The 23,539-nt window shown below is 44.4% G+C and overlaps 2 protein-coding genes across 5 annotated transcripts in view; one reads left to right on the forward strand and one right to left on the reverse strand.

Annotated features, from left to right (window-relative positions):
* The window catches only part of EVA1C (eva-1 homolog C), a 40,579-nt gene extending 38,382 nt beyond the window's left edge, over positions 1 to 2,197 (forward strand). For all 4 annotated transcript variants that reach the window (XM_056328787.1, XM_056328783.1, XM_056328785.1 and 1 more), the window contains 2 exons: positions 285 to 374; positions 1,665 to 2,197. In XM_056328787.1, the coding sequence (XP_056184762.1) occupies positions 285 to 374; positions 1,665 to 2,056 (482 nt within the window). In that variant the 3' untranslated portion in view covers positions 2,057 to 2,197. The remainder of the gene's footprint in view (positions 1 to 284; positions 375 to 1,664) is intronic.
* Positions 2,198 to 13,409: 11,212 nt separating this feature from the next.
* On the reverse strand, positions 13,410 to 23,487 carry CFAP298 (cilia and flagella associated protein 298). Its single transcript, XM_056328858.1, has 7 exons — positions 23,073 to 23,487; positions 21,122 to 21,289; positions 19,267 to 19,334; positions 17,012 to 17,170; positions 16,392 to 16,523; positions 14,095 to 14,190; positions 13,410 to 13,994 (listed from the first exon to the last, which is right to left on the reverse strand). Exons 1-7 carry the CDS (start codon positions 23,209 to 23,211, stop codon positions 13,884 to 13,886), a joined length of 873 nt encoding a protein of 290 aa, XP_056184833.1. The 5' UTR covers positions 23,212 to 23,487; the 3' UTR covers positions 13,410 to 13,883.
* Positions 23,488 to 23,539: the final 52 nt, after the last annotated feature.

Genomic DNA, 23,539 nt, shown 5'->3' on the forward strand with positions numbered 1-23,539 from the left:
GACAATGGGTTTCATTGATTAAAAGAATAGATTATTTTAAATTAATTTTCCATTTTCTAGATATTCCGTATTTTCAATACTTCGTTATTTATACTTTATTTCAATATTTATTTTATATGTCAACCGTCTTTTGGGCTAATGTTCTGCAAGGCTCCTATGACACAGTGCTGGCCTGCCTCTGTTTCAGGTGGCCTTGTTAGTTTAAAAGTTATTGGGTAAATATCAGTTTAGTAGCTTCATCATCTATGATATGATTGAATTTGCTTTACCTTCTCGTGTCACAGGTGTCAACCTTGATCCAAAGGAATCAAGACTTCCAAAGAAAGATGGAATTATTGTTAGCAACTCCTTGGCTACATTTGCATACATTAGAGGTAGGAAAATGAGGCTGAGATTGTTTGGTTCATTAGATCATGGCATTTTGGGAAAAGGGAAGATCACCTCAGAAGGTCACAACTGGTAATCCCCTGTTTATAGTAACGATATTATTACAACAAAATTGCAGTCCTGTGGATGGGGCAATCGCAGCATAATTGCTATTTATAGAATATTTTCCATCTTGAAGGATCTAAACTCGTTTAGTGACTGCAGCTAAGATATTTGTTAATGAATATTTTCAATGGGGACTGTTGGTTGTTCAGTGTTTTTGAAAACCTGGTCCTGATCTAGGAGCAGCGCTAGAGACATCCGTTTTTGGAAATGTTGGTTTGCATACATACAAGGATCATCGAGGAGCAGCAAAACAAACAAGCAGCCCAAAGCCAGCCATCTCTGGTGTGGGACGTGGCAAGTCTTGTGACTTAGCAGCACTAAGGCAGACTTTGTTCAGGCAAATTAATCTGTGATACCAGATCTCTTAACAGCACAGAAGAAGTCATGAATTTTGGAAGTGAGCAAATGCTGGTGCTGAGAAGCAATTCTGGAGCTAAGATTGCTGCTTTTCTAGAAAATGCCAAGAACCACCCAGCTGTTGAGCATCATCTCACAGCCTTTGCAAGGAGCACGAAGGGTGGCCACAGCCTGCTGGCACAGCGAGACAGTCTGTCCTTGCCAGCAGTACCTGGCTGCCCCCAGCAGCTCTCCCCAAACCCCCTGACCCCACCACCCTTGAGACCTCCTAGCAGCACCTCAAACAGCCAGGGCTGGATTTTACAGCCCATTGAGAAAGGCTGTTTCCACATCTGTCTCACTTGTTGCTATACTGAGAAGTGATCTTGGACTGTGTCAAGGAAGAAAAATGCTCCCTGCCCAGCCTGACCCGGAGATGCTGCCATGGCTCTGTGGAGCCCAGAGTTGCTCTTCCCATGCCCCCTCTTCATAAGGGTAAGGCCTGTTTTGGCAGGGTGGCTGGAAAATAAAAACCCAGGGGTATGCCTCTGGCATCTGGTTGAGAATGCTAGTAAGATGCTAATAACGAGATGCTATTAAGAGGCTGGGGTTTTTGCACTGTAATTTGAAGAGGCAGAGATGGCAGTGTTCAGACTGCAAGTGCAAGGTGGTTTTGGTGAGTGACAGAAAAAGCCTCTCCTCACCCCCAGTCTCCCGAAGCTCACCCCACCATTATGGCTCCACAATGCAGGGCACTTCAAAATGGAAGTGGACTTTTTTTGTACCTAGGTTTTGGCAGTTTGTGAAGTGTTTAAGTACTGGCTTTCTGATTTCAGATCACCTTGAAAGAGCTGCTCTCCTGTTTGTGTCCAGCGTTTGTGTGGGGTTAATCTTCACACTGTGTGCTTTGGTGATCCGTGTGTCGTGCTCAAGTGACTTCCAGAAATTGCACAAAAAGAAGGATCAGTTAGTGCAAGAAAGTGATGGAGTGTACGAGAACAGTGAAAATGAGGAGGAGGAGGAGGAGGATTCCTCTGATTCGGACATCAGGGATGAGATAGTGGGACTTTACAGACCTTCTTACTCAGGTTATAATTCAACAGAAGCTGCGGAACTGGCTGAAAGGATAGAGCGCAGGGAGCAGATCATACAAGAAATTTGGATGAACAGTGGTTTGGATATGACACCTCCTAGAAATATGAATACATTTTATATTAATGAACAATAAACGGCTTATTTTGGATGACACCCTAGCCCTTTTTTAAAAAAAAAGAAATGTACCTTCTGTGAAGGAACATTTGTATCAGTGCATATAATTATTTGTAAAGTAAGAAGAAATCTATACAATAAAAGGAGAGTTTAAAACCCTTGACTGTCTAGAAATTGTTCTGTGAAAAAACACTTCTACAGACCTTCATAGTTTTTAAGTTATGATATGTTATGGATTACTTTTCACTGTAATTTGGGATCGGCAGGTTAAGGAATATTTAAAAAGGAGAAAAATATTTAAGCAGCATAACACGGAGAAATACCTTCTGCATTAGGATATGACACTTGTGACCAGTTAGTTGCAGCTCATAAGTTACATAAGAACATGCTCTATTGATGAGAAATACAAGTATTATTAATAGCATGAGCAGGACGAAGCATAATTAAACACAGGGCTTGAAGCTTTTCTGCTGTTGCCTTAACCCAGCCTTTCCCTAATAAATCCTGTTCCTCTGGTAACAGCAATCCTGATTACAAGGGAGTTAAGTTCTGCTCGCTTGAGTCCAGTTGATGCACTTAGAAGAGAGACATGAAAGAAGGGTCTCTTTTGGGCTGAGAGGTCTGGAAACCAATCTGCGAAGAAGTGCCTGGTATTTCAGTGAAAATTTTCCTGGCTTGAGAATTAGTCTCCTTTGTAGCATTCTTCTTGATTCTAACACAGCAGCACCTGAAGTCAGGCACCCTTGGTGTAGGGAGATTTCCCAATACCTCTCCAAGTATACCCCTTCTTTTTGAAAGCACGTAGCCACCAGGTAAGGCTAGCCCTAGGAGGAAATGCGCTGCTGAGGAATGGACATAAGGGCAAAAATCAGTCTGCATTCAAGACTTTCAGCCCTGTTGTTAAGGAAAAGGTCACCATTCAACCATCAGAAGATACCTGCCCAAGATGTAACTCTGCTGCTAGCTGGCAAATCTGTGAAGCACAAGCTTGAAAATGGCTGTTTTCATAAAAGACTCCTGAAGTTGACACATACTAAGAAAACTTCCTAAGTAAGTGAAGTGCTGTGTTAATTTCTCTGATAGAGCCAGAACTTGATAGAAGGTTATATTCTCGGGATTTTTTGGAAGCTTACAATCTTCACTTGAAAATTATTCAGACTAGTCTGATTTGGTTTCTGTTGCACAGAAAATTAAATGAGAAATGTATCTAAGCTGAAAAAGCAACCTTCCTGTCTTTAAATAAATGTCTCCGATACTTTAGCTGTGGTCCGTAGGGAATTCACTGAACAAAGGCAGGAAAAATGTCACTTCCTATTGGTAATACTCTTCATGAGTTCGTTGTGCTTTCCCGCTCAGACGCTGCGTGCCTAGGTATCGTGATGTAGTATGAAACACTTGGAAAGAAAAAAAGTGACATGACTTGTCATTTCCTACAGTTACAGTCAAATTAAGCATGGGAAAACTTTAAAGGGAGGAAGGGGGCTTGCTCAAATGACGAAAGTGCAATCCCGTGCTCAACTGGAAAAATCTTAGCAGCAGTTAGCATCCGATCAGCGGAAGGAAGAGGGGCTGAGGAGATGGCCGAAGACCTGAGGTCACCCATGGCATGGGGAAACTGCATGAAACACTTGGCACAGCCCAGGAGCCTGGCTGCACACCCACGGGGACTCGACTCTTCCTTTTTCCATTAGAAAGTCATCATAACCTGTGCCACTGCACGATATTGATGGATAGGTTTTGGTCTGGAAAAACCCCGTGCCTTTGTCCTGAGGCTGGAGGAAGGCAGGTTTTCCTTCTGCTGGCCCTGCGGGTAGGTGTGGGACAGCTCTGGTCAGGGGCCGGCTCCTTCCTCCTGACTCACGGGGGCAGGTGCCACCCATTTCCCGGACAGAAAGAAAGGGGGATTGATCTACATCCCAACAATTCCCCCTGCTGACAGACCGTACCAGTACGAAAACGGATTCTCTTCCTGTTGGTGACCCTCAGAAGAGGCCGTGTGTCAATTGCAGAGTGGGCTGGGCTCCAACACACAGAGAGCAGGGCTGAGGGCAGGGGCTCGGGGCGGGGGGCTGCCCCTTCCCCCGCACAGGGCCCTGATCCAGCTGCCTCCCCAAAACACTAACCCCCGTGAAACTCCCTCTGAAGAGCCTGGGGTCCACAATTCAGCTGATCTCCAGCTGATCTATTTTTGGAAGTTACCTGTCTGGCAGTTTATCCTCACTAAAATCTCTTGTGTTTGCTTTCCTCAACCTGTGAGCCTCCACGGCGTTTTAGTCCTGAAGCTGACACCGTAACAAAACCTGGGAGTGAGTCTTTCCACCAGACTTACACTTTGCTCAAGCTTAAGTAAAAGTAGCATGTCCTAGGGGTGGCCACAGTATCACAGAAAGGTTGAGGACATCTGGTCCAAACCCCTGCTCACCACCTACAGCAGGTTGCCCATGGCCATGTCCCAGCGGCTTTTGAGTATCTCTGGGGATGGAGGCTCCACAGCCTCCCTGGGCAGCCTGTGCCGGTGCTTGGTCAACCTCACAGTGAAAAAGTGTGTCCTGATGTTCAGAGGGAATCAACCTCCCGCGTTTCACTTTGTGCCCATTGCCTCTGGTCCTGCCACTGGGCACCACAGGTCCTTTCCCTCTTGTTTTGTTCATCCATGCACGTCTTCCATCCGATAGCCCAGCTTTGGGGTTCCCAGCTGAAAACAGGGGTGTTTATTCCTGGTGATGAAGCAACGGAAGTGGCAGCAGACCAGCGGAAACCAGTCTGTAACTTAAGGGGTTAGTCCCTTCATTGGAGTAAAACTGCAAGATGGTCTACTTTTCCCAACTCCTAGTTCTCTCATCTACTTTTGCAAATTTGGAGGAAAAAAATCCTTTGTATTCAAGTGAAGATTAGCAATTTGTTTTTCCATTACCTTTGCATAGCTGCCTGTAAATGACTTAACAGATCTGATTCCCTCCTGGTTTTCCTCCCTGCTTGCCACCACAGGCTGTAGGCAGGCAGTAAAAGATTTCCACGGGTGCCAGAGAAGAGCCTGCTTCCCAATATGGAGCATTTCGCAGCCTCTGGGAATATGTTTTGAGAAAAAAAAAAAAGTGCTTAATAGTGTGCGCCTGTTTAAATGTATCGTCAAACATGGTGACAAAGCCTGATCGTGCACCCCAGCATGAGGAGTTACTCGGCAGGATGGGGAAAGCAGCTTTTGCTCCAGACCAGGAGGTTGAGCTTCACTCAGGAAGTGTTCCCTTGACTGAGTTGTTTAAAGTCTGAGTTTGCATTGCTATTTTATTCTTTTTCACAAACTTTCCCAGTCTAATTGGGGAAAGCTATCAATTAGCAGTTCACCTTGTTCACAGGTGTTCACTGTTCACAGGTCTGAAAGTTAGAGTGAAAACAGACAAGTTAAAACCTGAGAAACGGACACCGAATTATTTTGATCTTTCTGAAATAACACCCTCTGCGGAAAAAGCATCCAGCATAGAAACCAGAAAAGTAATGTGGAACATACTTACCTGACCCAAGCCCACACAGAGCACGATTTTATGGGAAAAGACTGTGTCCATTAAAGAGAAACAGCGGCTACACCGAGCCCAGCTCGTGCCAGTGGCAGTTCCTGCTTTACTGGAACAGGAGCAATGGTAAGAAGCAATTGGATTTGGCTGATTATTAGTGGGATGCGTGCACTGGAAAAACAAGAAGCAGCAATGCTGCAGCTGGTACCTACTTCATTTCCAGGCTAATGGCAGAAACATCATTGAGGAGGCTGCCCCAGGGCAGCAGCAGCAGGCGGGGAGGGTGTTCAGGGCTGGCAGCAGGAGGGAGTTTCAGCAGTAAAATCCCTGCGACCGCCCAGAAGAGCAGCATAAGAGGAAAACATTACAAAGGGGAGCTTGCAAGTTGTTTGGCCGTAACTATTAGGTTCATGCTACGTTCACAGCTAGGGGAGTGACGTGCATTTGGAAATTACATGACCTAGCATTAACACCTAAACTTGCTGCAAGGCAATGTGCAGTCCTGGTGTGGCTGGTTTAACTCCTGCCTTTAAAATAACCCAGAGTTTACCTCCAGGAACCCCTGGGTGAGGTTGCAGGAAGCAGTAAATAAATCCTTCCGAAACTGGTACCTTTATCGGCAGCCACTCAGGTGTGGCAGCTGACGCTTGTGCAACGTTGTGGCCAAAAATCCCCGGCGCCACCCCAGCCCTTTTTCGGGAGGCACCTGTGGTGGGTGGGCAGCGAGGGGGTGCCCGGGGCAGCAGGGGAGGAGGGTGCAGGCAGGGCTGGGGTGGGGGCAGAGCCTGCGGCAACCTGGGAAGGCAAAACTGTAGGTGTGCAAGCAAGGAGCAAAGGAGCGAAACCAGGTGTGGAAGCCATCCAGTTGGCTTCATCTGCACGCTGGGAAGCCTGAGGGATAAATGACCACAAAGGGCCTTTTTTGCAAGGGGCGTGGCTGAGCGACGGAGCATTCAGGCACAGGCCAAGGCAGGGGATTTCACGTAGCCTGTGATGTTGTCTGTGGTGGGTTCTCTTGGCCTCCCAAAGCCCACTCAGACCCCGGGAAGCAAATGGGGGTCACTCTCCAGTGAGTTTTGGAGCGAACCCTGCAAAGCAGCAGCGAGGCGGCAGAGCTGTTGTCCTCAGAGGAGACGCGGATCTGAGTGCCAGAGCACCAGATTCCTGCAGCATGAAAGCAGCACAGCCAACAGCATTCCTCTGCCAAGGAGCAGGCCCCGCCACGTGTGCAGCCTGCAGAGCCCCACGCCAGCACCTCGTATGCCCAGGGCTGCCCAGCGCGGTTTCAGTGGTGCTGGGGGTGCTCCTGCTCTGCTGCCAGGCATCACTTTTAGAAGAGAAAACGGGGCTCCTGCCAGCCCCCAAACATGTCTGCCGTAACAGACACCCCCCTGCTCTCAGGGTGGCAGCCCCACAGTGGTCACCCTTGGCCAGGCACCCTGAGATGCCGCTGGCAAACCAAGTCCTCCAAGGATTGCTTTCAGCATTAGGGGACTGACTTGTTTTCTTATGTTCTCATTTCTGGAGGGAAAAAAACCAGCCCAGCCTCAACATGTAGTCAGCCCAGAACTGTAGCAAAAAACTCCTTTTTCAGCACTGTAGGAAATGGCAGACTTGCAGCTTCTCATGGAGAAAGCTGCAAATCCCAGCTTGATGTTACAAGCAGCTCTGGTGACATCCCAGTTACAGCCTGGGTGGGAACATGCCCTCAGATGCACAGGGCACCTCAGCAATACCTGTCCAGCGGCAGTGGGCAGGGTACATTAGTGACTATCCATTAATAAACCCTGTTGCAGAGTAATTACAGCTGTAGAGGTTCACTGGAGTGCTAGCCACTGGGCAAGCTCTGACCCAGCCCTATACAACTCCCCACGCTCTTTAAGACCCTTGCATTTCTCTAAGACCGTGCATTTTTAAGACCCAAGGACATGACGGTAGTGCCCAGTCACTCTTCTGCTGGCATAGCAAGAGCTTGAAAGCATCAGGCAGAGTTCACACCTTCTTCATGCAGTAAACCAGACAGGAGATAAAAATCCATCAGAAACCTTGGCAGGTCCAGTCACAATGGAGGAGTTTTTCTTTTGAAAATATCAGGACCCTGAGCAACATGATCTAGTTTTGAGGCTGGATCCAGGTTAGATCGAAGCCCCGCTCCAAGTGCACGGTAGGACCAGCACCCCTCCGGAGATCTCCCACCCTGCATTGTTTTACAGGCCTGTGACCAGGTCTCCCCACACCTGGAAGCCAGCCTTTGAAGCTGCAACAATGCCACGCTCCACCCTTTTGGTTGCATTACAGCTCCAAGCACCCTGCCTATCTGCTGAAAGAATTTAAAACCAGGTTTCCAAAAAAATCCCTCATCAGGACGGAGGTGAAATGTCCTTTTCTGAATGAGGCTGCAAGACATTTCTGAGGGAGGGAGATGCAGGAAAAAAACAGAGCTGCAAACTCATAACTGACCGCTGTGCTGGGGACCATTATGGGTTGAACCCTTAAATAGCAGGGGCTGTCGCTTGGGTGAGAGCGAAGCAGAGGTGGTATGAAATATCACACCACTTCTGCAGCGGTGCCTGCAGACCCGTACATGATAACGTGAGTGACAGCTCTATGTTGATTCTCAGGGCAAACAAGTCCCCACACACCAATTTTTAACCGCAACATCGTAAGTACTTGGTTGTATTACTCAGCCTTTGCTGAGAGCTGTTCTCACAAACACAACCCTTGGAATAAAACAATAATTACCTTTTCTTTTCCCTTGAGGAAGTGCCAGATTTCCTATTTTTGCTATAAACTTCCTCATTCTCAACACAACCCCGCTGTAGCTGCTGTACAGCCCGTACTCACCACAGCGTGGCTTGGGGACACGCACAGCCCCCCACGCGGGCAGGCGGGTGGGTTTGGGTGAAGCACAGGTGCACAGTTGGGGCTGGGTGACAAGGTGGGGGCAGCCCACGGGTGCCTCGGGCCACCACCACCCTGTCACCCCGTGCACAGAGATGGCAGCTGAGGATGGGAACAGCCGGAGGAAAGGTGCCAGCTCGTGCTCTTGGTGGTGTCTCCCGGCTCGCACACTGACGACAGCCAGGCGGGCAGATGCAATTTGTTGCACCTTCCTCCAACACCAGCGTGCAAGAGCGCACAGGCTCAGGAGGTCACTGGCAGCTGGGAAATCCTCACGTCTGCTGGCAGGGAGACCTTGCTGTCAGCGGTGGCGGGTGTCCTCCTCTTTCTGGCCCCATCATGCCAGACCTTGGCAGGCTCCCGTGGTTGTCAGTGCTGAGCAGGAACAAGAGCTGCACCCTGGTGAGATGTCAGAGCTGCCAAAAGCGGTGGCTCCAGCTCTCTCCACATACTGGACCCCCACCTTGGGCATGGAGTTGGGGACCGGGTCACCCCACTGCAATGGCAGCCCACCACAGCCACCCTATCCCACAGCCACAGACAGCGGCCCCCTCCTGCCATTCAGAAAACCCGCAACAGAGCACAAGGGTCTGTGGGCAGAGGAGGGGGGAACAGAGAGGGAAAATAACCAAGAAACATCACCAGAGTGTTTTAAAACATGTTGTGTATACTGGGCTCACCCTGCTCTAAGACCTTCCAGTACAAGAGCCAAGTTCCACTTCCCCGGTGGCTTTTGCCTGTGACCCTCACGTGGTAAAATGATATAGGACAATATATCAGAATGCAGATATCAGACACCACCCCCCCCGGCAGGCATGGGGCAAGCCTGGAGCGGTGGCAGCGTGCCGGGGCAGAGCAGTGGCCTGAGGGACAGCACCTGCCCTGCAGCTCAGGAGCCAGCCGACCTCTGGGGCGGGGGAAGCAACACAGGAGCCACGTCCACACAGAGCAAAACGCCCATGCCTTGCCTCCTCCCACGCTCCTGTTCAAGGAAACCTCAATAGCACATTAAGGACTGTAACAGCATTAGCAACCCTCACCAACACATAATGCAGATTTCCATTAATCAAGATAGTGATATGGTCACAAAACAAACATTTTAGCAATGTTCCGCTGTGTGTATCCTTTGATAGAGAATGAATTTTCCCCCTGGAATGGCAAGTCTGCTATCAAACTTCCAGAAATAAAACAGTTTAGAAGAAAGATAAAATGCTTTTGCAAATTTGCAAACCTACGTGTGGTATTCCTATCTTACAATTCTCACATTCTTTAGATATTTAAATATCTATAGGCTTTGCTTTGTTCCTGTATTCTTTCATCTTTTTCCAGTAGCTTCATTCAATTTCAGCCAAATAAATGAATCCAGCAGATCTACAGATGCTGTCATGAGAACTCAGAAGAGCATTGATCCTACAGACAGTTTTCTCAGCGAAAGAACACAGGGCCAATTACAGCAGAGAGCAGCAGTCAAAGGTTTTTTCTGTGTTCCTTCCTACACCTGCTTTTCCCTCATTTTTAGAGAGGAAACGACAATGTTACAAGCACCGTAATCAAAGGGCCTGTTCAAACTCTCCCCGCCTCAGAATCCTCCGTATAATGGTAATTTTAAACTTTCTTTTTCACTGAGACAATAACTCTCAACAAGTCCTGGAAAGATAGTAGAACTTGTGCTCCTATGACTTGTCCTCCTCCTCCTACGCCAGTTGCAGAAAGAGCTCTGCTGGGAAGGCACTAGCAAAGCGTCAGGGTTTTGTCATGGAAAACCAGTTACCTGCGGCCGTGGATATGCAGCAGGGTTTAACGAGCGAGATCAAGGGAGTATAAATACGTCACTGCTTATGCTATTTTCAGTTTGCCTCCTCTGCTATTGAACTTTCCTGGTATCAAGAAAATTAAATGAAATGGCCAAAAGCCAATGATGATTTCAGTTATTTACAGGACCGGGAGCCCACAGAATAAACTCCTCAGAATAAAACTAATCTAAGATAAAAGCTCTGTTTGTAAGAGGATTCAGTTGGATATTTTCAAGCGTTCATTATAACTGATCCAAAACATCTGGGAAGCATCCTGCAAAGGCTGATGCAGTTATGACTAACTAACTAAAAAAAGCTACTTTCAAACATTAAGGAGCAGGCAAATAAGTACTCCTGCTACAAGATTGTTCCAGGGTGCATAAATGCTGATAAACAAGCACCGCGAGGTAAGGTCACATTGCAACCCCCAATCCTGCAGTGGATCTCCACCTCAGGTAGCTTATGAGCAAGTCCATCTGTCAGGAATCTCGCTCCCAGGTTGGTGGATGAAAACCACACAGCAACCAACACTCGCTGTCCTTGGCCAGCTTGTTAAACAGAAGAGGTGAGATTTTGGGGAGAGGAAGCGCTGTCACAAGCAGCAGAGCAAACAATATGATTCCTGGAGGAATTCAGTTTGGGAACCACCAGGTTGTAACTTGCCCCCTGGACACAAAACGTGCCAGACTGCCACACAACTTGCTTTAAAAAGCTTATAAACAGGGTGACATTTTTTCTGTCTGCCAAAAGGACCTAAACATTTTAGAACATTGCTGGAAAAGAGGAAAACAAATGTGCAACAATCCTAAGTTATTAATCTACAAATAGTAATTCGATTTTTTGAGGAGTGTGTATATATATGTATATAATTGCCCAAAAGAATTACTTTCAAGGCAGAACTTCTTTTGAAATTTGGCCCTTCAGGCAACATTCATACACACCCCTGTGAAAGCGCTGAGGAGAGCATTGCAGGGGAGAGGTGGTCTGTCTGTAGAAGCCCCTTTAAAGGCCACAGCAACACCTCCGGCAGCCTGGGCCTCTTACAGCCAGTAGGACTATGAGGAGCTGGAGCGAGGTAACTAACCACCTTTATAATATATCAATGAATTTTATGATTTTATAATGATTTCACCAAGTGCTCCCAAATCCAGTTATGGATCAAGAACATCTGCCATACCACCATGGGTTACAATGCCAGTGATATTATGAAATTAAGTACTTCCAGATTTTCTTTACTCCACCCAATGACAGCGAAGGATCACATTAGGAAAAAAGCCTTCATATTTGGGAAGGGCTGAAAATCTCCAGAGTTGTACAGGATACCAGTTTCCATCTGACGAAGTGGTAGAACAAAGTGTTCTATTAAAACATAATCTATTTTCTTGCTGCATAGAAATAAGTCCAAGTAGGTTTGAAATGAAAAAATACTTGAAGTTTCGCAACTTAAAAAAATCCCAAATACCAATTTTGTTCTAAGAAAAAAGTTAAAAGTTGATAGTCCAGAAAAACTAACACCAAGCTTTCCTAAAAGAATCACTGATTTAAGTAAAAGCACCGTTAATAGTTCACTGAATGGCATTAATTCTCTTTTCTGTATTCAATCTTCCAGCTGCGAGTTCAGAAAACACTTCAGTTTCATTTGACCAGTATCTCTTCAACCATACTAATATTTAGAGATAATGGGGTTTTTTCATCATTAGAAAATGACAAGCAAAATGCTTTCTTGTTGTTATTTTACAATGACTCAAGCAAGCAGAGAGATTTAAGTCAGAAGTATTGAGATCTGTGAATCCGGAGAGCCACAGAGTATTTTTAGGGGACAGTCAATGACCACAGAATTCACTTCCACCTTGTTGCACTGGCAGGTTTGGCAAGGCAGGAAGCTTCTAGTTGTTAACATCTCAGATGTTTATGTTTTCAAGTGTCTCTCTCTCTAAGCCCTCCTGACATGAGGATTAGGACGTGAATAAGACCAAAAAAACCTATCAACGAAAAATGTCAAATACGGGTGTAAGTTCAGAGAGCAAACATAACCCATCTGACTTCCAGAGCTGCTGAGCAGCCCTAGCACCACAGTGCCATAATGTGGCATTTGCAAAAGAGATCTCACATTAAAATTTGACTTCAACTAGGTGCTGATGAGCAACTGCCTGTTCTCAAGACTGATGTAGTTTGTGAACATGATCTAGTTTGGTTCAGGTGGAAAGGAAGCAGATGCATGCAGGGGCAACTTGGTATCCTGAAGTCTACTGCAAGCAACAAACCCAACATCCACAGCTGGCTGTCCCTTCTGTGCTGCAGAACTGAAAAGGTGGGTGTTCTCAGCTCCCTGCTGGCCTAGGGACAACTGCTTTGGGGTGTGAATGAACATGCCACTTCAGTTGTTGCCTGTGAGTGCCCACAAGAGGTGTCAGTTCACCTCTTTTTAAAACACTCCATTGATCCTCATGCAGAATTTTCAGAGCACCCTGGCTTATCAGCTCAGCAACCTGATGAAGATGCACATCTGCCTCCATAGAAAAGCATCTCCTTTAAGGACACAGAAGTTTAAACACGTAAAACTCAAGCAACTTGTTTCTAAACACAGAGAAATCTGGAGATTTAATTATCCATTAGTCATACAGTATCCTGAATCAGAATCCTTCCTTCAAAAACAGACACAACATTTACTTCAAGTCTACTAGCATTTGCTTTGTTGGTCTTGAACCCAGAACTGACTGATGGTACATTTTAGAAACGGTAAAGGATCCTAAACATCAAGCATATAGTGGAAACACTCTCTGATAAATTTCATGAATTCTCATTTTAAAATGCTGATTTGTTAGAAACTAAATGCTTCTAATCCAGTTGTAATCGTAGAAGTACTTCCGTGTTAGAGATCTTGCCCTATTAAACTTGGGCTTATTGTATCCAAGCTACTTGCAAATGATGAATATTTTCATAAGCAGATTTCTGTCAGTCTTTACATAAAGTATCATGGCTAACAGCTTGTTAAACTGAATGAGATCAACAGGTTGGCTTCCAGTGTCAATGAAAACTAAATCAGAAGAACGAAAATGAAGCATTCCACAAGGATTTTTCGTGTTATTTGTGTTTATATAAAAATACTTCCTTTAAACAACTGTTAAGAGGTCAACTCATTTAAAAATGATAATTTGGGATTAGCTATGTTGAAATGCAAACAAGTACGTTTATTAAAATAACTAACTTTCACTGGATTTGCCTGGGAAAACTGATTTCTTACAAAATAAATTATCTTCTACAGACCATACCATCTAAAAGAAATGCAAGAATCAGGAAGAAAGTACAAAGACCACTCAAAACAATACCAAACATTCTAGTGCTCATCTATGAGATGTATTATCTATAAAATAGTTTAGTATTTCAAATTACAAGTTTCTAATAAAATAACAAACTTCAACAGGATTGATTGTTTCCTTTGCAGGGACAAGTGCTGTTACAGTTACACAGAAATGTAAATGTTTATTGAAAACCTAAGGCTAAAACTGGCACCTGCTACACAAGTGACAACGTCAGCTTTCTTTTGTCAGAAGGATCTACCGCACACAACACAACTCCTTGTTGCAAATAAATGTATCAACCGAACAGCTTAAAGTGGCAAAAAGGTGTTTGCCAAGCTTCATCTTGGACCCCATTTGATGTCTTTTACACCATGAAATTGCCTTTTCAGAGCATGGCTGTCTGCCCACTCAGCATTTAGATATGAGTCATCGTCATCCTCTTCTAGTTTCTGTAAACAGAACGGACAGGTGAAGAAGGCAGTAAATAACATAACCTCCAGTTAGTGTCTGCAACAGCACAGCTCACACGCAGTAAAAAGACACTGTTAGCTTAAGTTCCTCCTGCTTTTTGTAGTAATACAGCATCATCTGTTTTTGCTCTTCATGACTAATCAGAGGTTCACGCCCTGGAGCTCCTTGTCCTTTCTGAAAGGGAAATCATAAATTTTATTTATGATGGCATCTGCAATACAGAAGAGAAGTTGCTATGCAAAGATAGCAAAATCTTTTTTCAGACAATAGGATTTCTGAAATTTAATGAAGTCCCTCAGAACAGGAAAATAAAAGTTGAAAAACTTCTGCAGCATTCAAGTAAGAATTATTTTTTCATCTCAGCATCTGAATCACGCTGTCAATTTTGTGAACATCAATGGAAGTTGCAATAGGATTGAGTTTATTTTACTTATACTCCTCTAAAAGACATAATAAATCTCTGGTTTAAGGTCGTTCCAGATGTCTTGGGATGGGTCCATCCATCTTCAGCTCCCCTGCTAATACAAACTCAAGATGGCACATGACTTAAGTAAAGCAGGGAAGGAAGGTAGTTACAAAACACTACAGATAAAAGAAATTTTGTTACTACAAATATTCCGCCCCCCCCCCCCCCCCCCCCCCCCCCCCAGGCAACTGTCCTTATGGAAGAAATAATGCACATAGCAGAAAATAGCTGACGACAGCTATTGTCAGCAATAGCAAACAGAACAGTTTGAAAGGAGATGGTGAATCCTCTCTGGAACAAAAAGGGTCGAAGGTGGTTTAATTTAGCTCTCTAACCCAAAAATGCAGGCATCTCTTGTCAGATTGAAAACCACCATACTACTCTGCATTCTCTGAAGAGGCCCATCAACTAATTAAACAGTAAGACAACTTTCCTGGGAGCCTAACACCTCAACGGCTGTTGATTTGTCAAACAATTTTTCAGTCACCCTGATAGGAAAAAGAAAGCAATTCTGTTCTTCTAAATGACAAACACATAAATCACTTGACTTATTTTTCAGGAATCCTATTACAGACACCTGCAGATAATAAGATCTGCCATAAACCTCAATACTTTCTGTGGCAGAGAAGCTCTCACTGACATGGAAGTGAAATGCAGCTCCAGAGTAATTCTGAGCTATGGGCAAGTACTCAAAGACATTTGACATTCACAAAAGCACCCTTTGAATGTGGTTTTATAGAGAGACAGACAGACACACGAACAGTGTGAGCATCTTCTGCCAAAGCTCTGAAAATGAACTGAAACCTCAAACATTCTTTCCTTGAGTATGGCATTGTCACCACCGATGAACACAACTGCACAGTTAGTACACAATCATTTTGTCCAAAAAATAATGAACAGTCCCAGTAGCTTGGTACTAATTATGATACTGCAAGAATATGACCATTGTGTCAGACACCAGTATACGCTTAACAACTGGCTTTTGCTGAAGCATCAGGTCTATAAACTGAGAAGCAGCAGGACAACTTTGCCTCATTTTAGCTAATTACTCCGGAGGATGACTCAGACCTGTGTTCAAATTAATACAGAAGGCCTCATCTGCTTCATCACATCTCACAACTGGAAAGTCTCGTTTCTTTAAAAAAAGTTCAGCTGGAAGCTTTCAGTAAGCTGCTGCCAACAGCACAACTGGGTGGTACGGGCCCAGCAGCTCGTTCTTCCTTCTAGCACCGAGCGAACGCTCACTTAACACTTTGGAGAAGCGGAAGGTCAGGCTCTTGCACAACCTGTGTCCTCTCAAAAAAAGAGAGACATGTCCACATTTCCAAGGCAATTGAAACAGTCTGAGGACCTGCCATCAAGAAACTCAGGACATCACTGGCAGAAAATTACTGAGTTACAGACACTGCCTTTCAGACACAGAACAGACTAAAACAGAAATGAAAGGTATCCACACCACATATGCACAAAACATTAAAAATGTTTTTTAAGGGCCAGAAAAAAATGGTGATGGAGAGAAAAACATTCACAAGTACAATTAGAAAAACCGGGCAGACTGAATGACTGGGTCTGTTCAGTGCTCTTGCACCGAGATGAAACTGAGAGCCACTTGAGGTTTTTTAACTTTTCAATTTGCACTTCATCTATTTTTAAATACCTCCTTGCTATACTTTTTAAAAGTGCTATGAAGCAAGTAATAGCATCTACAGTATTTAACTGACAGGCAAAGAGATTACTAAAGAAAAACTTAGTATATAATAAACTAAAACCTTAAAATAGTTGTACAGTTTTGACACTCAAGCCGGAACTAATCTAATCCATTTTATACACCTATGGAAAATTCTCCCCCACAGAGAATTAGACAGCCAAAGGTGAGTAACTTGTAAAGAAAACTCCCAGCGACACTTACTTTCTGTATCTTGACAATGATGGTTGTTTTCTCATTTTTGCCTACATAGTCGGAGAGCAACTTTGTCTCTTTCAACTCCTTTCCTGCCCACCACAATTGTGCTTCTGATTCTGGTATAACTTCAAGTCCAGCCTTTGATAAACAAAAAACCAAACAAGGTGAAGTGGTGTGTGAGTGTGTTTTTTGCCTTTTTTCAAATGCAGAAACATTTTCTGGGAAAATCTTTCTGGAATTCCTAACAGAAAGGCCAGTGTAATTTCAGACTACACTTCTGCTACATCTCTGTCCTCATACTAATTGACAGCATTTTTGCTCATATTCCATTCAATCCTGATCTAACATGAACACTTAGGGCAATAAATTCTCAATACTGACATAAGACAGACATGACAAGCTATTTAAAATGAGTCCCAGATTTACCTGAACTTTGTATGTAACATTTGAAATCAATTTCATTCTTCCTTCCAGTTAAGCTATTGGTGTGCTTTTACATAAACTACCAGAAAAAATACTAAACAGAATTTGTTATGCAAATAAAAACAACCTTCGCTGATAAAACGGAGAACATAGAACATAGTTAACCCAGGCACTACATATAATCCAAATACTTTACTGCATACATGAGTTCCAGACAAGTCTTCTCTGTCTTCAATCTCCATCCTAACTGGATCATGTGGAGGCAATCCCATTGGATACACAATCATTACAGCCCCTCGGAGCTGGTCCAATGCATCTTTCACCATCTCCATATTAACACACACATTGGCCTGAACTTGTTTCTGAAATACAGACAGGGATCATTGGTAATTTAAAAAAACATGCAGAAAGCCTTTGCTTTGTAGTCAGTTCAAAGGTTCAATAGTGGGTATTTGAGCAAAGGTAACTGGCTGCACAAAGATATCAGAGCCACAAATTTTCGCATTTGAATGTTGACTTCTGAACACAGCACTCCACTTTTGCCCCTTCCATTTAGCTTGCTTACACAGGGGGTGGTGGTGGGAAGAGATCGTCACTAAATTGTGCAGGAGGTATTTAGTAACAAATGTCTTTGGGATACAGGCATTTGAACAAGTACACGTGACCACAGAAACTGCATGGGGGAGTCTTTTGTTCTGAGTACTTGTGATCCATGAACAAGATTCAAACCAGCAGAATTCAAGTGAAGGTTAGAGAAGGGGTCTTAAAACTTGAGCAAAAAAATAGAACACAATATGAGCAGAAGAGTAAAGCTTGGCATATTGCACAGCTTATGCAGAGATCTGTAACCTCAAATACTTGAGATCATTCCAAACCCTATCACAACAGATAGAGGAAAACCAAGATGCATCTGGAAGCGCAGAAATCAAGTTTGTGCTTATAGATTTACCAGTTCCAATATTTTATGGAACAAGGTTCATAAAGCGAGTAAGAGAATGTTGCCTCCTTGTGGACATTTTAAAACTAATTGTCTGGCAAGTACAATTGGTTTCTCAATCTCAGATTATCAACTTTTATTTTTTTTAAAAAATACACTGGCATATTTCTTCACTTCCATCATTGTAAAGTGACGAACCTAACAAACCACTTCCCAAACTATCCTTAACTTCATTCACCAATGAAGGGCAGTAATTTTGGGAGTAAGTCAGCATGCAGGGCATCAATTTTGCAACTTTTTATTGTAACTGACAACAGGGTATATAGTTAGAGGTTTGACCCAGGAAGACCTGCAAAGTGGAGACCAGATCTGCAGATATTTTTGACTCAACAAGTAAAATTTCGCATTATTGATTTCCTCCCTGTTTAGAAACAGAGCTGATGACAGGCAATCCAACAGGAAAAAAAAAAAAAAAAGCCTATCGAGAAAATCTTTATAGTCCAGAAGCTTTAGTCTGAAACATCTCTCATTTTGTGTAATTTTGCTATGACTAAGAACAGTTCGGCTGAAATCATGCCTCAGTTCAGGAAGTCTGCTGCACCTCAACACACTGAGTGCTGCCAGGTGACAGGACAGCTCCTCAGCTTGCCTCCACGGGGCCCTTGGAAACACTGAGCTGCTCACTCCAAATGACTGATATGACACCGTTATCAGCAACAAAACAGCCAGCAAGTCCAATTTGAGTGCACAGGCAACACCAAAAGTTCAGTAACATTATCCATTTCCATAACTGGTTTAAGGCTGTTTTAAAGTTCCACACATACCAGTTCCCAGAACTGTAAGGGTGGGGAGAAGAAAATTGCTTACAGATGTTTACAAAAAAGAAATCTGGTAATAAATACTATTTAATTTGCATTTCAAAGTCATACAAAAGCTGAGACAGAATGCAGAGCATCTACAGATTGGGACATAGGGGCATACCCTCACACTTATCTTTAAATACCCAAACTTGTTGGGACTGAGCACGCGTCCAAGTGCTTGTAAAACCAAGGCCTAATCTAAGATATTAGAACACATTTTTCAATTAATTACACATAAAACTCAAAAGACTACGTTAACGAGCAAAACCTGGTTTATTCCATGAACACCGCAGAATGCAGTTAATTTTTCACCAGAAAACATGACAAGCATTCGCCCAAAGAATGCATCAATAGCAAATCAAGAGCGTGTGGATAAAATTAAATGTGATTTAATCATTCAATGTGGTCTTGGCTGCCAGCGATCACTTGGAGTTTAATATCTGATTCCTTAACTTGTTGAACCAGCTTGCCAAAAGCCATTAGGAAAATCATTAACAGAAATGTCAGGTTTTATTACACTATACACATCACTTCCATGATATTACTCGAAAACTGTCAGCCCTTGCACTGGAAAAAGTCTATTTTTTCTTAAGCTGCTGCACAACTAGACAGCACCTATTAAGGAGGTCCCACAGACCACAGGCTACTTTAGGAAACTTACCCTAGAGACTAATGCCTTGGCTTCCTCTATTGTCTTCTTTATAACTTGCTGCATTTTTTCATTTGGAGCTAAAAATAAGAGACACGTATTTAATAGCCTAGACTTATTATAAAGAAACCAAGCAAACAACCTGTCCAGGTTGTTCTCTACTGTAAGCAAATGAAATGTTGTTAAATCACAAAGCAAGACAGACACTACTGAGTTGCAGTCTATTTACCAGTTTGATAGTTCATTGCTGTTATTTCTTACTAATTTAAGAAACAAAACAGTATTCCTCATGACAGCGCCAAACTTACTTTTCCACAGACATTTGACTGGTATTTGGAACTTCATGTGGGGCAAAAGTACCAAGTTGAAAGCAACAGCCATAATCTCATACCCTCCACAATCAAAAACATCTCTCCCATGATGTACTCACAACTATTGGGGGCTGTACCAGCAGATGTGCTTTAACCAGGGACAACAGCTTGGAGTTTTCTGACCTTTTTCTAAGTAAAATCACAATCTGACATCAACTGCAGTTTTGCAAATACATAGTTATCTACTTTAATTGAGGAGAAGTTTTTTAAAACAAACACAAAAATCCAATTAAATCATGTTCACAGCTGATTAAATACATCATTTGATGGTATTTGCTTTGGCCCACATTTAGACACAATTCAATGTCATAACTTCGTTAATATTACAAAGCTGTTCTCCCACTAACAAACAAATGCCAGAGAACTACTACAAGTGGTACTGTCCTTACGCTAAAGCTGCTTGCAGACTTTCAGTGTAAGGCCCAACACTGCTAACAACCACAACAAACAAGACAGTCTTTGTCTGCATGCCTACTACGTATGAGACAGCCATTTCCGAGAATACAGTTAGGAGGGAAAACTTTTAGCTATGATATAAGCTCTTAATAAAGTTCAGCAGAAGCTTAAATTCAATTGGACAATGCGTTAGAAGAATTATCTTCCCCAAAATAAGACACTGGGAGTAAGCTGTTTGCGTATGACAAGTTAAGACCAAGTTATTCTACTCAAAGATTCCTCTTTAACGGAGCTGCCCTGCAACCAACGTCTAAAGGGCTGCTGACCCAACAAGGGCTGTTGTGGGTGTCAAAAGTACAGGGACAGACAGCAAGACAACAACTGTGGTCTCTTCTGTGCAATTGGTTCTCATGCTCTTGATGGTAAAGCAGTGCTCAAAACACATACCAAGTGCTAAGGCAAAACCACTTGGCTGGAGTTGCAGAAAAAAAAAAGTGATGTGACTGTGTTCTGTAAGTCTGAGTCACAGTCAATGAGAAAAAAGGAGAAACACTAGAAAAACCACCAGTTAATGTATCTTGGAGCCTCTGGAGAAAAACAGTACTTATATATACATTTACAAATGGGAGAATAAATCAAAGAGGAAGAATCAACTTGCTTCTGATAATTGTTTCCTTATCTTTGGAGTTTACTTGCAAAGACTACTGTTGTAAAGTTAAACAGCATAGGTGCTGAAGAGACATACTACTGTTTACGCTTTTAAACCAATACTATACCAGGTCCTAACCCAAGACAGAAGACTTAAGTATCTAACTGATAGTTTACCTAACCTATTGTGAAAACTGGCTCCTGAAATAGCTAGCACTTAACAAATCTACAACTGCCTTTACAAGAATTTATTTATAGGACAATTTTTGTAACTAATATAAGCTGGCTAACACGCTGGCCTGAAATCAGATGTCTACTTAGTATCTACTCATTTTCTAGTGCTTCCAGGACAGCAAGGTAAAAGTGAAAGGTCCAGAATTATGGGGTTTATGTTCCTCATTATATTACAGATTATGTGCAGGGAAAGAAGCAAACATTTACATCTGATTTACCATGTCCATTTCTTCGCCCAATTTCATCCTTTTTGAAGACACTTCCACCACTTGGTACACACTTTTCTGCCCACTCATCCTTTAACTTCAGTTCTTCGATTTGCTCATCTGTCAGTCCTTGCATATTATAAGGCAAGAAAACACCATGCTCTGCCAGCTCCTCCATCTCTTTAAAGTGTTTAGAGAACAAGATTAAAATTCTGTTATTGAGAACATACCATTTAAAAAAGCCTTTCATATTATGTACATGAAGACAAACCTTATTCCTATAATTCAGTTTTTAAAGAGCTTAAGTATATGGAATAAATAATAAGGTACATAAATACACATATATAAATATGTAAGCTGTAATTATATTACAATTCATACATTTCACATATATATGAAGCAATGTAACAAATGACACAGTTGCAGTTATGCAAACCTACATGTTACTGGCTGGCCATAAGCTTTTTCTTTTTGGTACTTCCTTAGCTTTAGCTGACTGGATATTCCGTTTTCCGAGTACTTTTGGGAAAGCAAGTTTTTTCAAAATAGAAACATATTTTATTGTTATACAGTAATCAATGTCTTTGCAGTTGAGAAAATATGTAACTGGACTATCTACAGCTTTGGCTATACAACAGACCCAAAGAGTCGGATTCACACCCAGCACAAAATAAAAAGTAAACAAATGTCTCTATGGTAATTTATGTCTAATCGAGAAGCAATTCTAAGCTGAAACAGAGAGGTGTACATGCACAAGGTACAGCCTCACGCAGTGAGAACGGGCAGGGTGTGGATGTCATTTCCTAACTCTGTTATCTAGCCTACAGCATCTGATCCTCAGCCTACAAGGTTCCTCACCACTTCCCCCTCAGAACAACTTACGCAGCTGTCAGCCCACCTCACAGCATCCTTTCCTTGAAGGCCCTCCAGCCTCTTTCCCATCATCATGTTAATTAAAGCATATCCATCTCACAACAGGCACACGAGAAGTACCCCAGGTCTCAAGAAACAGTAATTTTGTTCCCATGGCTTGGGAATATAGGCACCCTCATGAAAACAGAAAGGCCAAGGCTCAGTAAGTGAGTACTGTGGAGTGACAGCAGCAGATCTGTGGAGTGAGTGAGTGCTAGAAACATTGTAACCACAGCACCTGGGTTCAGGATTTTTTAAAATTTCAGATTAGCCTCAGTATGGCCTCATACACTACATACATATTTGTGGCTGGAGCACATCAAGTGTAAATGGGCTGCACTTTTCAGCTCAGTGTCATCTGAATCTCTTCACGTACTCCCAGGCTGATCCACAATGCAAACCAAAGTGGGGCAGCAGGGACAAACAGTAAGTGTTTTTCAAAAGCTGCCTCCTCAGTTGAACTCAAGCATTAATTTAGGTACATCCAGTGAGTCTATCGCACGGCAAGTGGATGCCTGGCGCCAACACGAGAAGTCTATTCACATGGAGGGTACACCGCTGGTCATGGAGTATATACACGGTCTTCCTGGGACAGGACATGCTGCAGTTCAGTCATGCAACGGATGACTTTTCAGCCACGTACAGTGGGAAACTCAGAGCCATACGGTTTCCAAAAAATAAGGATTATTAAAGTACCAGCAGGTGAGCATTTATACATGCTTCGGCGTTTCCAGTGGGTACGCACTGTTCTCGTAAATTTAGGGGAGGATGGCTTGTCTGCCTGGGCTGGGAGCTGAGAGGTACTTCTGAACTCCTGCTGGCAGAGAACTGCGAGCCCAGGAACTCCCCGCCCGCCCCTCCGCCGCCAGCCCCGGTCCGGGACAGCGGGGCACAAGCACCCGGCGGCCGAGCAGCGGCCGAGCCCAGGGCAGCCGGGCTCCCGCGCCCTCAGAGGCGACCTCGAACCCCCGCCCCAGCGCCCCACACCTGCCGGAGGTGCGGCCGGGCCCGGGCCGGCGGGGAGCCCACCGCCGCGGCGGGGGGCCTGTACCTGAGCAGAGGCGCTGCACCTTCAGCCTCCCGTTGTAGATGCGGGCGACGAGGGGGACCAGGTCGGCGAGGCGGGTGCTGCCGGCCGCCTCCAGCAGGAACTGGCTCTCGTTGCAGCGCTTCACGTGTAGCCGGACCATGGCGGGGCTGAGGCCGGGGCCGCTCCGCGCCCGCACGGCGAGAGGAGGCGGCCGTCAGGCCCGCGCAGCCGCTGCCCCTCTGCCCTCCCCCCAGCAACGGCTCCGCGTCCCTGGATACCGGCGGGCCCGGCGCTCCCCAGCCAGCCTAAGGGCGCGGCGCCGCCCGGCTGGCCTCGGCCTCAGCCGGCCCGGCCCGGCTTGGCTCAGCTCGGCCCGGCCCGGCTCCCTCTTACCCGCCCGAGCGCCCACCTGAGCCGCCAGCAACGGCCCCGCCCGCCGGCCCCGCCCTCCGGCCCGCGGGCACTTCCGCTTCCGGCCCCGCCGCTGC

This window comes from Falco biarmicus, chromosome 2, assembly GCF_023638135.1.
Source record: "Falco biarmicus isolate bFalBia1 chromosome 2, bFalBia1.pri, whole genome shotgun sequence".
In the NCBI taxonomy this organism is placed as follows: domain Eukaryota; kingdom Metazoa; phylum Chordata; class Aves; order Falconiformes; family Falconidae; genus Falco; species Falco biarmicus.

What these genes read in the sequence shown, in the direction of transcription:
- CFAP298 (XM_056328858.1), bottom strand. Translation starts at nt 23,211, where the DNA reads ATGGTCCGGCTACACGTGAAGCGCTGCAACGAGAGCCAGTTCCTGCTG. An exon ending in TGGGCGAAGAAATGGACATG is followed by an intron (nt 19,335 to 21,121) that starts GTAAATCAGATG and finishes TCTTATTTTTAG; the next exon opens with CTCCAAATGAAAAAATGCAG. An exon ending in CCAAGGCATTAGTCTCTAGG is followed by an intron (nt 17,171 to 19,266) that starts GTAAGTTTCCTA and finishes TCTGTATTTCAG; the next exon opens with AAACAAGTTCAGGCCAATGT.